Source organism: Lithobates pipiens, unplaced genomic scaffold, assembly GCF_037356315.1.
Source record: "Lithobates pipiens isolate NorthernLeopardFrog02 unplaced genomic scaffold, aLitPip1_a1.2 Scaffold_1, whole genome shotgun sequence".
NCBI classification, from domain to species: Eukaryota; Metazoa; Chordata; class Amphibia; order Anura; family Ranidae; genus Lithobates; species Lithobates pipiens.
The window spans coordinates 52,325,780-52,338,559 of record NW_027507685.1 but is presented as its reverse complement, the minus strand read 5'-3'; the positions used below and the strand labels follow the sequence as shown (position 1 = coordinate 52,338,559).

At 42.7% G+C, this 12,780-nt stretch overlaps 1 protein-coding gene across 1 annotated transcript in view; it reads left to right on the top strand.

Annotated features, from left to right (window-relative positions):
* The window catches only part of LOC143999273 (interleukin-13 receptor subunit alpha-1-like), a 138,448-nt gene that overhangs the window by 23,204 nt on the left and 102,464 nt on the right, over positions 1-12,780 (top strand). The window contains exon 2 of the mRNA XM_077493982.1: positions 10-158. Coding sequence (XP_077350108.1) covers positions 10-158 — 149 coding nt within the window. The remainder of the gene's footprint in view (positions 1-9; positions 159-12,780) is intronic.

The following is a 12,780-nucleotide window of genomic DNA, read 5'->3' as shown; positions in this document are numbered from 1 at the left end:
TTTATACAGAATATCTTCCTTCACCATCAAATATCACTATAGGAATAAAGACAATGGTTAGTGGGTCGACATGGGAGTTACAGTGGACTTGGAAGCCTCCTGTAGTAAATTGTACATTAGTCTACCCTTCTATCATAACGGATGGATCTGGAAAAGATGTAAGTCTTTTTTCACTGTATTTTATGGGAACGTATGTTGTTTTTGCACTGTTTGGTTTGCAGTTGGTAAATTCCAGTCAATCGCAAGTACATACACTTGACTAGGGCAGTCAGATACCTTACTACCCCAAACAAAACATGTTTACCGACTTTACACTTATTAATAATGACACTGACACCTGCTGGATGTAAATGGCCTATATTAACAATAAATAACCAAAACTCAATGAAACCAAAAACTTTATTTACAAAAACTTTTCCAGCTCCAATCCCAATACCTTTTGTTGCCAGTCCCTGACGACCCCATCTTCAAACTTTTTGGTCTGTAATACCTTTAAATTAGTATCTGTCCCCAGCCGCCAGAATTTGCCTCGGGGACCATTAACTGACCACAGACCCCACCAAATTTCGTTACCCAGTAGTCTATACTTCAACCAGACCACCGGGAGGACTCCACACCTGAAATGCGTCCCACCATTTAATCAATACCTCCTAAATTGTATTCCTTGTCAAAGACCACAACGCCGCTTACCTCACGTAGCCAATTCCCCTACGCACTGTAACCATAGGGCGCGCAGGAACTTCTCACCTCGCTTCCTTCCAAACTGCTGACCTTTGCTCGACCCTTCCCTGGACATCAACTACACTCCTCCCCCACTGCCCCAGCCACCAATCCGGTAAGACCTAAACTTCTTTTTCCTCTTTTTCTTAACCCCTTGCTATCGTAAGATACTTACACCCTGTCATGTATGTCCTACGCCTACTCTGCTATTCGGCTGCCTACATGTCTTCCATGAAAACCACTACCGTGACAAATACCTGTATAGTGGTTGCCTTTGCTGACTCCTCCTATCCTTCTGAAAATGGTAGTTGCCTGGGTGTTGCGCTGAACAACTGACCTGGAACAAGTTTTATCCATTGTCTACTAAACCAGTGGTCATCAACCCTGTCCTCAGGGCCCACTAACAGGCCAGGTTTGCAAGATAACTAAAATACATCACAGGTGATATCATTTGCTGCTCAGTGATTACAGTATTCTAGTCTGCATCTCCCCAAGGTAATACATAAATCCTGGCCTGTTAGTGGGCCCTGAGGACAGGGTTGATGACCACTGCACTAAGGTATGTTATAACCATACTGATCTTCAGAGGGTTAAAACAAGCTCACAGTGGCATTCAAGCTAAATCCACATGACTCCAGCTAGGAGAGATCAGTGAACACACTTTCACTGGTCTCCTTCCATTCGGTGACACCCACTACATAAATCCAAGGCCCACGGGTGAGCCATGAAAACGTGTATGTGATCAGGCAGCTGTACAGCTGCATGTCAGATTTACACACACACACACACACACACACTCCCAGTTGTTGTACCAGCCGGGAGTGTACCGTATATACTCGAGTATAGGCCGACCCGAGTATAAGCCGAGGCCCCCAATTTACCCCCAAAAAACTGGGAAACCTATTGACTCGTGTATAAGCCGAGGGTGAGATATGCCTGTCCATCCCTGTGTGTGTGTCCATCCATCCATCCATCCCTGTGTGTGTGTCCATCCATCCATCCATCCCTGTGTGTGTGTGTGTCCATCCATCCATCCATCCCTGTGTGTGTGTGTGTGTCCATCCATCCATCCATCCCTGTGTGTGTGTCCGTCCATCCATCCATCCATCCATCCATCCCTGTGTGTGTGTCCGTCCATCCATCCATCCATCCATCCCTGTGTGTGTGTCCATCCCTGTGTGTGTGTCCATCCATGTGTGTGTGTGTGTGTGTGTGTGTGTGTGTGTGTGTGTGTGTGTGTGTGTGTGTGTGTGTGTGTGTGTGAGGCCTTGTGTGTCCAGCCTACCTGTGTCCCCAGCCTCCGTCCGGTCCCGAGCCTCCGTCCGGTCCCGTCCTGTCCCGAGCCGAGCCTCCGTCCGGTCCGGTCCCGTCCCGTCCCGAGACTCCGTCCGGTCCGGTCCCGTCCCGTCCCGTCCCGAGCCGAGCCGAGCCGAGCCTCCGTCCGGTCCCGTCCCAGGATCACCGCTCTTCGTCGGCGCCCATTTTCCTGTTCAAATGCCGCGCCTCCCTGTCTGTGATAGGCGGAACACAATTTCCCAGCAGTCTGTGTTCCGCCTATCACGGCCATCCTTTCATCCTCGTCCGTAGTACGAGGATGAGCGGATGTCCGTGATAGGCGGAACACAGGCTGCTGGGAAATTCAGTGTTCCGCCTATCACAGGCGAAGGCGGAGCCGGAGGCGCGGCTTTTGAATTAGAATAGAATGGCCGCTGTCTGTCTGCTCGACACGCTGATCGAGCAGGCAGACAGCGATGACTCGAGTATAAGCCGAGGGGGGCACTTTCAGCCTCAAAAAAGAGGCTGAAAATCTCGGCTTATACTCGAGTATATACGGTATGTAAAACCTCCCACTGCCACAGACGCATGACAGATGGCGGTGGTAGTAAGAGGGTTAAACACATATATTACATGCCCATTGCCTTTTTTTTTCTTCCTAGTATTAGCTGTGTACACCACATTGTCTTAATCGCAGCAGGTGCTCTCCTTACAGCACTGTATATTATGGTATAAGAATTAGGTCATATCTGGTGAGTGTGCTTGACAAGTTATATATTCACAAGGTTTATTAAACAGCTACAGTTTTATATACCACTGCAGCAGAACTACAGAATACCACACCAACTTGGGTCCAACTTGGTTGCCCCAGACAACATTGCCAGCTTGTTTAATATGCTGGCCAAAACAGGTAAAGTCATAATTTCTTCTCCCAATGGCCCCTGCCATTTTCGACCTGAGACTTCTCTCTAATGCCGCGTACACACGATCGAATTGTATGACATACTTAGTCCGTCATACAATCCTACGGACAATCCGGTGTACTTTCTACTGAACGGACTTGACCACACACGGATACACAAACAGTCCGACGAAAGCTTGCGCGATGACGTACAGCACGTACGACGGGACTAGAAATAGGAAGTCCAAGACACAGCAAAGCACCCTTTGGGCTCCTTCTGCTGACTTTGCGTTAGTGGAAGTTTGGTTAGAGACGATTCGCACTTTTCAGACTTCAGCTTAATTCGTCCGTTTTTGTTTTTTTAATTTATTCTCGAATTGGAATATTAATCATAGGATGAGGATGAATAAAGACATTTGTGATAACTCTGTGTGAATATAAGCAGCAAAGCAACTTCACTTTTCTTGCATTATGAAGAAGAAAAGAATGTGCTATATTAAAAAATCCAAAATTAGCAGCATGACAAATATGCTAGCTTCAATACGAACACTAGTTTTACAAGATAGAGCGCTTCCGCCCTGTAAATCCTTTCTGGGCATGCGCCATTCTTAGTCCGTCTGACTAGCATACTGACGACTGTATTGTCCGCTGAAACCAAAGTACGACGGAAAGATTGTTGTGCAAACCGAAATTCTTAGTACTCCGGATTGCACGCTGAAAAAGTCAGCTGAAGTCCACACACGAGTGGATTGTCCGTTGAAATGTGTTTCAACGGACTAAGTACGTCATACAATTCGATCGTGTGTATGCGGCATAAGAAAGGAGCAGTGATGGATTGGATGAGTTCTAGTTTAAAATGTCATACTAGTGCAAATCTAATTGTACAATCTCCTTTACAGCTGCCATCAATTATGTAGCTTTTTAACTTTTTATTACATTGGTAAATCTACAGAGATTGTACAATCAGGTTGTATGGCCATCTTTAGTCATACTGCTACATACTTACTGTATACTGTTGATTGATCTGTAGTTGCAACATTTTTATGATGCTGAAGTTGTTTATGTGTTAGAACTCCATTTCTGGTTCGATTAATGTTCATCTTTATGGCCTTAAAAAAGTAGCTAAGGCTACAATAACATGGGTGCACATAGGCGGCCAGGGGCCGCCGCCGCCGAAAATCAGTAGATTCTTTGCGGTGGATCTAAAAGCTGCAGCTGTCAGATTTGTACTCCGTACAAATCAATGGCCGACCCCTCTGCTGCCTGCATGTAACTGCTCATCTGAGGGGTTACATGCGAATAGAGCCTCTGACTTACCCTGGACGCAGACAACGTGCACCCAGGGACAGCGTTTTCATCTGTAATTTATTTACTAGTGATATTCTACCACCACACTATTTAAATTGAATCCCCTAAACTGGGGGTCTCCAACACCCGGGCATGGAAGAGTGCCAGTCCGCAGCCTATTGATGACTGGGCCTCACAGCAGGAGATGAGCGGCGACCGTGGTATGCACAGGGCTATCACAGACCTGCTGTGCAGCCATGCCTGTTTGTCCTTTCCTGGCTCCTCCACCCACCGGGCAAATGTCATCCATTCAGCAGGAATGGAGAGCTCCTCCTGCCCTCTGCCCTGCTGATAATTTGACATCGTTGGGCGGGTGGGGGAGCCGGGAGAGGACATATGGACTGGTCACAGCTTCTGCCCCGCCAAAGGTAGAAGTCTTGTGCAGGGGAGGCAGAGATTAGAATATGAAAGTGTAATGTTAGAGAGGAAAGGGCAGGGGTAGACTGCAGGGGCACTGTGATGGAGGAGGCTGTGATTGCTAGGGCACTGTAATATAAAGGTGTCTGCACTGTAAAGGGGCACTATAATCATTACAGTTCCCCTTTACAGTGCAGTCCCCTTTACATTACAGCCCCCTTTACATTACAGTGCCCCCCCCCCCCTTACAGAGCAGTCTCTTTTACATCACAGCCCCCCTTTACATTACAGTGCCTTCTTTACAGAGCAGTCCCAGTTACAATAATGTAAAGGGGCACTGTAATGTAAAGTGGGGTTGTGATGTGAAGGGGAACTTAGGACACTGATATAAAGGGGAACTGTGCTGTAAAGGGAGGCTGAGAACAGACTGAGTGTGTTACAGGAGTCACTTTGGGCAGAGGGCCTGTGGAACCCAGTTTACCTTAGAGAGGTTGGGAAATCCCTGTTTCAGCTCTCCAGGCCCCTCTTATGTGTAAGACTGAGAAAATGATTGTTGACTACCTAATGGACACTGAGAATGTGGGTTGGATTACTTCAGATGGGACACTGGGACAGTAATATTTACCAACAATATCTCTCAAGAAATATATGAAGACTATTCCAGGTTTGTTTGATTCTGAACTATGTTCAAAATGGAAAAAGACATATGTGAGAGTCGACTAGGCTGCACACCCCAAAAATATACAGAAAATTGAAGAGTTTCCCCGGGGGGGGGGGGGGGGGAGGAGGGGGGCCGTTAAGCAGCAAAAACATTTATGAGAAAAATAATTAAGAATCTTTTATTCAAACAAGAAATAAATACAATTGAACAGCAAATTTAAAAAGTATGTTATGGTTAGCGACACAGACAACAAGCAACAAACAAGAGCCATCGCCAATGGTAAACAATATCCCAAGGAAAACATGATTGTGGATAGAAATGTCACTATGTATTCGATAAATCATCCTTGGGGTATTATTTTGTTTACCATTGCCAGTGGCTCTTGTTTGGTGTTTGTTGTCTGTGTCGCTAACCACAACATACTTTTTAAATTTGCTGTTCAATTGTATTTATTTCTTGTTTGAATAAAAGATTCTTAATCAATTATTTTTCTCATAAAGAATTTCGTTGCTTAAACCCCCCGGGGAAACGCTTCCTTTTTCGAACTATACATGTTCTTTGAAAGTGCTGGGCACATTGATCTCTGTTTCATGTACTCCAATGTAGTAGCTGGACAGTCTGTTGCTGGTGCTCTCCTGCTATTGCCTGTTTATTAGGTATTACGTGTTTTCTGCTAAGCTTGTCTATCCCATGGTTATTTGTTAATTGGGTCACCTATTGTCTGATTAATCACAACATGTCTTGATGGGCATTGAGTGACCTAGGCTGGTTTAAGTGACTAGTTAATTAGCTCAGGTTAATTAAATCACTGTCAGCTTTTAGTTGTTAGAGGAGAAGTATACGGTTTGTGTTGGTTGTCCCCATATTTCTGTATTAGACATACACAAATTGTTTCGTTCCGAATAATTTTTTTAACGAATTTCAACAAATTTGTTAATTTGTAAATATCCAAATTAACAAAAACCTGTTTAATGAATTTTTCTGTATATTCGTAAATTCGGAAGTTCGAGAATTCCTAAATTCGAAAATCCAAAAACCCGAAAATTTGAAAATCTGAAATAATAACTAACTAATAATAACCTATTACTACCTATTAAATTATAGGTATTGGAATGTCCTTTCAAATGTGTCTGTTAGTGAGCATAACGAATACGAATTTATCCGAAATTATGGAAGTTCCAAAATAACGAATGCTGTATCTAAACAAATGGAATGTAACGAATAATAATAATAATAAGTAACAATATTAATTAAAAAAAAAAACGTTTTTATCATTGTTATTATTTATTATTAATTTGTTCCATTTAATTTGGTTAGATGTGACATTTGTTATTTCAGATAATTCATAACTTTGGATAAATCCGTATTTGTTACGTTCACTAACAGCCAAATTTGAAAGGAAATTCCAATACCTATAATTTAACAGTTAGTTATTATTAGTTAGTTAGTTAGTTATTCTTTGAAATTTTCGGATTTTCTTTCTTATTTTTGGATTTTCGAATTTTCAAATTTCTGAATTGCGATCATAATGAATGACCCGAAAAATGAAAAAAATAAAATAAAGATGAAAGGAAAACAAACACATTTTTCAGCAGTGCATATGTCTATTCTGTATACAATTTCAATTGCATACGATAATGTAATCAGACTCACCTGACCTGGTAGGGCATATTTTCTATGTGAGTTTGTTCAATAAACAGTTCCAGTTTCATACAAGCTATTTGTCAGCTAGTCTTGTATGCTGCGGCTATAATATCTGGTATCTATGTTGAGACTGGAGGAAGCAGTATACTGACGGAAGCACCAAAGCTGTGTGCTGGGATGGTTCCATCACACCGTGAATAGCCCCTCCCCCAATTATCTCCCCATCGAGTCCCTGGGGAAAATTGGCTGCCGTGAAACTGATCACTGGTGCCAAAAAGGTTGGGGACCACTGCTTTAAATACATCAAGGGGGTGAATAAGGTTCAGGAGGGTAGTTTTTTTATGAGACCAAAATCAAGAGCATGGGGACATCACCTCAATCTGGAGAAAAGTTGTAGTTGATGCTTGGAATAAACTTCTAGCAGAGGTAGTGAGCCAGTTAAAAAACGGAAAAGGACAAACAGGCAGATTCGATGGATTTTTCTATGATTCTTTATAGGTACAGTGCAGTGAATGTGCATTGTTACCCTGGGATAGGAACCATTGGGTAGATATAAAAAAAAAAAAAGAAGGAAACTAATGTAGCCAGCACTTGAAGGACAGATAAGCTGTAATATATGAAATGTTTTTTGGGTTTAGACATCAAATCATTTCTATAAAAGACATAATTAATATTCCAGCACATACACCACATTATTTTTTCCCTCGGCTGACTCAGACAAACTCATGTTGAGTCTTGCACGCAATACATTCAAGGTTTGCAAATTAATCATTTCAAATTACCTAAAACTTTTGTATCGGTCTTAAGAAAGAAACATTCCTGTATTAGCTCTGTAGGATTATACCACAGGTAAGTATTTGACACAGGATATTTTTGACACAGATGAGGTAAGCATTTAATGTTAGTAGGACATGGGATTACCTCGATTTTAAGTACTATTGGGTCTATTTATAAAGAATTTGTATAGTAATTTGCCCAGTGAAAGTGAATGTACGCTCGTCTTGTGGAAATGGGTGCAAAAAAAAATGAATTGTATTAGGCTATTTCCTGTACTGTTTTTTTTTTATATTTAAAACTAAAAACCACATTTGACCATGACATGGCGCTAAGCATCATAGCATATCCTATGAAACTTAGGGTCATCTAGTGGCTAAATGCAATATTTTCTGTTTTAAATTAATGGAAAACTTTGGACCAGCACAGGAGATTTTTTGCCACTATTTATACAGAACAAATGTACATGCACGTTCGCTGGGAGAACTTCTATACAAATATTTTATAAATAAGTAGACTCCGAAGTGTCAAGTTTTAGTATTAGTGAATCAAACATAAATGCTAAAGGTAAAGTGCTGATATGACGTTTCCTATGCTTCCCCATTGGCTCCCGCTGCTGTCAATCACAGTCAGTAAGGAGGAAGCAGGGGGTTGGGCTGAGTATCGCAGCAGCGCAGAAGTGAGCATGCAAGAGTGCCCCGACAGCAAGCGGTTTGCTATGGGGACCCTTTAGCAGGGGGAGGAACCAGGAGTGCTGGCTGGGGACCCCAGAAGAGGAACATTGGGGCTACTCTGTTCAAAATCATTGCACAGAGCAGGTAAGTATAACATGATTATATTATTTATTTTAGATTTTTTCCTTTAATATCACTTTAAGTGACCAATGTTTGTCATTTCCTCTTTTGGTGAAACCCTCAACTGAATAAAAAATGTTTTAACAAAAAGTAGAGGAAAGGTTAAATCTGGATTGGTGTAATGAACTAATTCTCCAATTAGGTTAGATGCCTAATTTAAGTGTTTAAGAGAAGTTTAAAGTGGCCCTTAGATAATTACTAAGGCTCCTTTCACACTGGTCCACTTTTGCTGCACTAAAACGCATGTAGGCAGGTTGCTTATGGTATGCTAGTTAGATTAGCGTGGCTGTCCAAGTTGGGGAGAAGAAGGGTTAACTCTTATGTTCTACTGATAACATTTCGCAGGCTTTTGGGATCAAGCCTCCTGTCCTGTGATATATAAAAGGTAGAGGTTCAGATCTCAAGGGTCGGGTGGGGCCAGGTCTGCATGAAGAGATTAGGACTGTGCTGAGACTTGCAGTCCTTCTTTGGAGCACGGGTTTTCAGAATTCATCCAAGTTTGACCTTCCCCCATCAAGACATGGCAACTATGGACTTCACTAAGGACAGATAGATAGGGTAAGGTTGTTCAGCCATGTTATGCTTATGCTGTACTTTTAGTAAAAGTTATTAACTGCAAGAAACCTGGTCTGGAGTTAGTCAAGGGGTGCACATGGGGTCCTGGTCACCTTTCCATCACAAGATGTGCACCCTACCCTTACACGCAGCTTAAAATGCACCAAAAATGCATGCAGTAACAATGCATTAATAATATTTACCTGTAACCACTTCAATACCGAACACTTTTAGTCACATATTTGTGAATAGGATGCATTTTGAACCACATCCGATTTGTATAACATGTGAACCAAACTGACTTTCTACGGATCCGGTTCACATATCTGCGGTGCAGTGCAAATTCACTGCAAATATAAAAAGGGTCCTGTGCGTTTTCTGAGCACTGTGGTGCAGTCCTGCGATCCTGCCCCCCCATGTGAATGAGTAGGAGTACATTGTAGGACTAGGACTACGTCTTTTTGGTTATACCATCTAGATGAAAGATTGATAAACTATATATATATATATATATCTATATATATTTTTTCTTACTTTAATTAATAATTAACAGTTGATCCAGGCAATCCAATATATTTTTTTCGAGGAATACTTTGTACCCCTAATTATTCACCAAAAAAGGTGTGAAAAATAAATAAAAACACAGAGACAGTTTTTGACATTTCATTTATTTAGAAAACAAAAAAGACAAAGATAATGTGCCCCCAAAGTAAATCCAGCATCAATCACGATGAATGCCATTGATTACTCGTAAAAACAAAACAAAAAACACCCTAGTGAATAAAATGGCGCTCGTTGTAAAACTTTCTGTGACACCGTATTTACGCAGCGGTCTTACAAGCACACTTTTTTGGGAAAAAATACACATTTTTGAATAAAAAAATAAGAAAACAGTAAAGTTAGCCCAATTTTTTTTATATATATTGTGAAAGATAATGTTATGCCAAGTAAATTGATACCCAACATGTCAAGCGTCAGGCGACAAACTTTTATCCTTAACCACTTGAGATCCACGCTATAGCCGAATGACGGCTACAGCGCGGATCTCCTTTTCCGGGACTACGTCTATTGACGTAGTCCCGTGCACGAGCGTCCTGCGTGCCCCCTGAGGGGCGCGCGCGGCGCGCTCTGTGATCGGCGAAACTACGAGACTCGCCTGATCACCGATCCGTGCAAGGGGTCGATCCCGACCCCTTATCACGTGATCAGCTGTCAGCCAATGACAGCTGATCATGTGATATAACGGAGCCGGTAATTGGCTATTATTCCTCCTCGCGCTGACAGCGCGAGGAGAAAAAAAAAAGCTGATCACCGGTGGCCGTGATCGGGACATCAGTCCCGATCACGGCCAGCCCTGCCAGTGCCCACCTGCCCCCTGCCAGTGCCCACCTGCCCCCTGCTTTGCCTGCCTAAATAAAAAATGTGTACCCCCTGTCAGTGCCACCCAGCAGTGCCCATAGTGCCACCCAGCAGTGCCCACAGTGCCACCCAGCAGTGCCACCCAGCAGTGCCCACAGTGCCACCCAGCAGTGCCCACAGTCTGCCTCAACAAAGGTGCTGCACCCCAGTGCCACATATCCGTGCCCAGCAGTGCCACCCATCAGTGCCCAGCAGTGCCGCCCATCAGTGCCCAGCAGTGCCACCTATCAGAGCCACCTATCAGTGCCCATCAGTCCCATCTATCAGTGGTACCTATCAGTGCCCCTTAGTGCCACCCATCTGTGCCACCCATCCGTGCCATCTTATCTGTGCCCGTCTTTGCCCATCAGTGCCGCCTTATCTGTGCCCATCGGTGCCGCCTTATCTGTGCCTATTAGTGCCGCCTTAACTATGCCTATTAGTGCCCACCAGTGCAGCCTATCAGTGCCCACCAGTGCAGCCTATCAGTGCCGCCTCATCAGCGCACTTCAATGAAGGAGAAAAATGACCTGTTTGCAAAATTTTATAACAAACTATTAAACATGATTTTTTTTTTTTTGCATCTTTTTTTGTTTGTTTAGCAAAAAATAAAACTCCCAGCTGTGATTAAATACCACCAAAAGAAAGCTCTATTTGTGGGAAAAAAATGATAAAAATTTCATTTGGGTACAGTGTTGTATGCCCGCGCAATTGTCATTCAAAGTGCATCAGCGTTGAAAGCTGAAAATTGATCTGGGACTGAGGGGGGTTTAAGTGCCCAGTAAGCAAGTGGTTAAAAATCTCCATAGGCAACGTTTAAAAAATTCTAAAGGTTGCATGTTTTGAGTTAATGCGGAGGTCTAAAGCTATGTGTATGCGTTCGCTTCTGCGCGCGAGCTCGGAGGGACGAGGTGCGTTTTAAAAAAATGTTTTTGTTCTTATTTATTTTAGCTTTTATTTTTTATTTTTACACAGTTTTTTTTTTTTTTTTTTTTAAATTGTGTCGCTTTTATTCCTATTACAAGAAATGTAAACATCCCTTGTAATAGAAAAAAAGCATGACAGGACCTCTTAAATATGAGACCTGGGGTGGTATGGAGAGGGAGGGCCATCTTCCCCTCACTCATCTCCATACCACAAAGAAGAAAGGATCCAATTGCCTCCACTGCTGCTGATGGTTCCGATAAGCAGCGGAGGGGGGGGGCCCTTCTCTCGATTAAAAGTGATCTCATGAATCCACCGCAGAGACCACTATTATCGGAAACCAGACCGCCGGCTGAACAAGAGGATACCGGGGCTGCTGCCATAACAACGGTATTCCTCTTCAAAGTTAGGACGTATATCGGCGTGCGGCGGTCCGGAAGTTGAGGAATTTGCATTCAAACCGTATCTGGAAATCGCAGCTGAACAGCTGCACAGCTGCACAGCTGGTTTGGAAATTCGCACTGAAAAAGGATTGGTTACCATAGTTACAGTGTACTACTCTGGGGAAGTGATGAGGATTTTTTTTTACACACTATGATTGTTTATAACAGTGAATTTCACTGCTATAAGCAAGCATTTTTACTGAAAAAAATAGATCAATTCAGTGTGTATTATTGTAGTTAGCTGTGATTGGTCACAGCTAATCACATGGTACAGATGGGCTGTGATTGGCCCTGTCTGTACCATGTGATCACTGTGACCAACCACAGCTAGCAACACAATTGTACACAATGAATGGCACGAATCGAAGCAATTCATTGTTTACAATTGTCATGTGATCTACTGTGATTGGTCACAGCGATCACATTGTACTGGCAGCGGGCCAGTACATTGATCAGTCAAGACAGTCATGACAGATTGTGGGTTCTTGGGAGGACGTCATATGACATCCACTTTTAACAATAGGGCTCACACTTGGGCGTCATTTTACAATAGTCAGGGTGGAAAGGAGCTAAATCCTATGGAAATCTTCACATCAGTCTGCTGCGGGTGTGGTGCATTTTGAAAAGTCCTGCATACTGCTTCTTATCAATAGCAAATGCATAAAAAATGCACCAAAATATGTTAAAAACATGATATGTGATTTTCCAAAGAACATACTACTATTTTAAGTTCCCAGTATAAAGGGGCCCTGATGAAGTCATCATTTTCTAAGGACTGGTTAACTGCAGTATATTACATTTTGTTTTTTGATCGCTCTTTATTGCATCCCTTGAAAACCTGTCTGTTTATTACTGGTGCTGGTGAATTTCCCTTTTCCTATTTTTCTTTTATACTTTCAAAATCGCAGTGATTTTGTGTAAATGGAA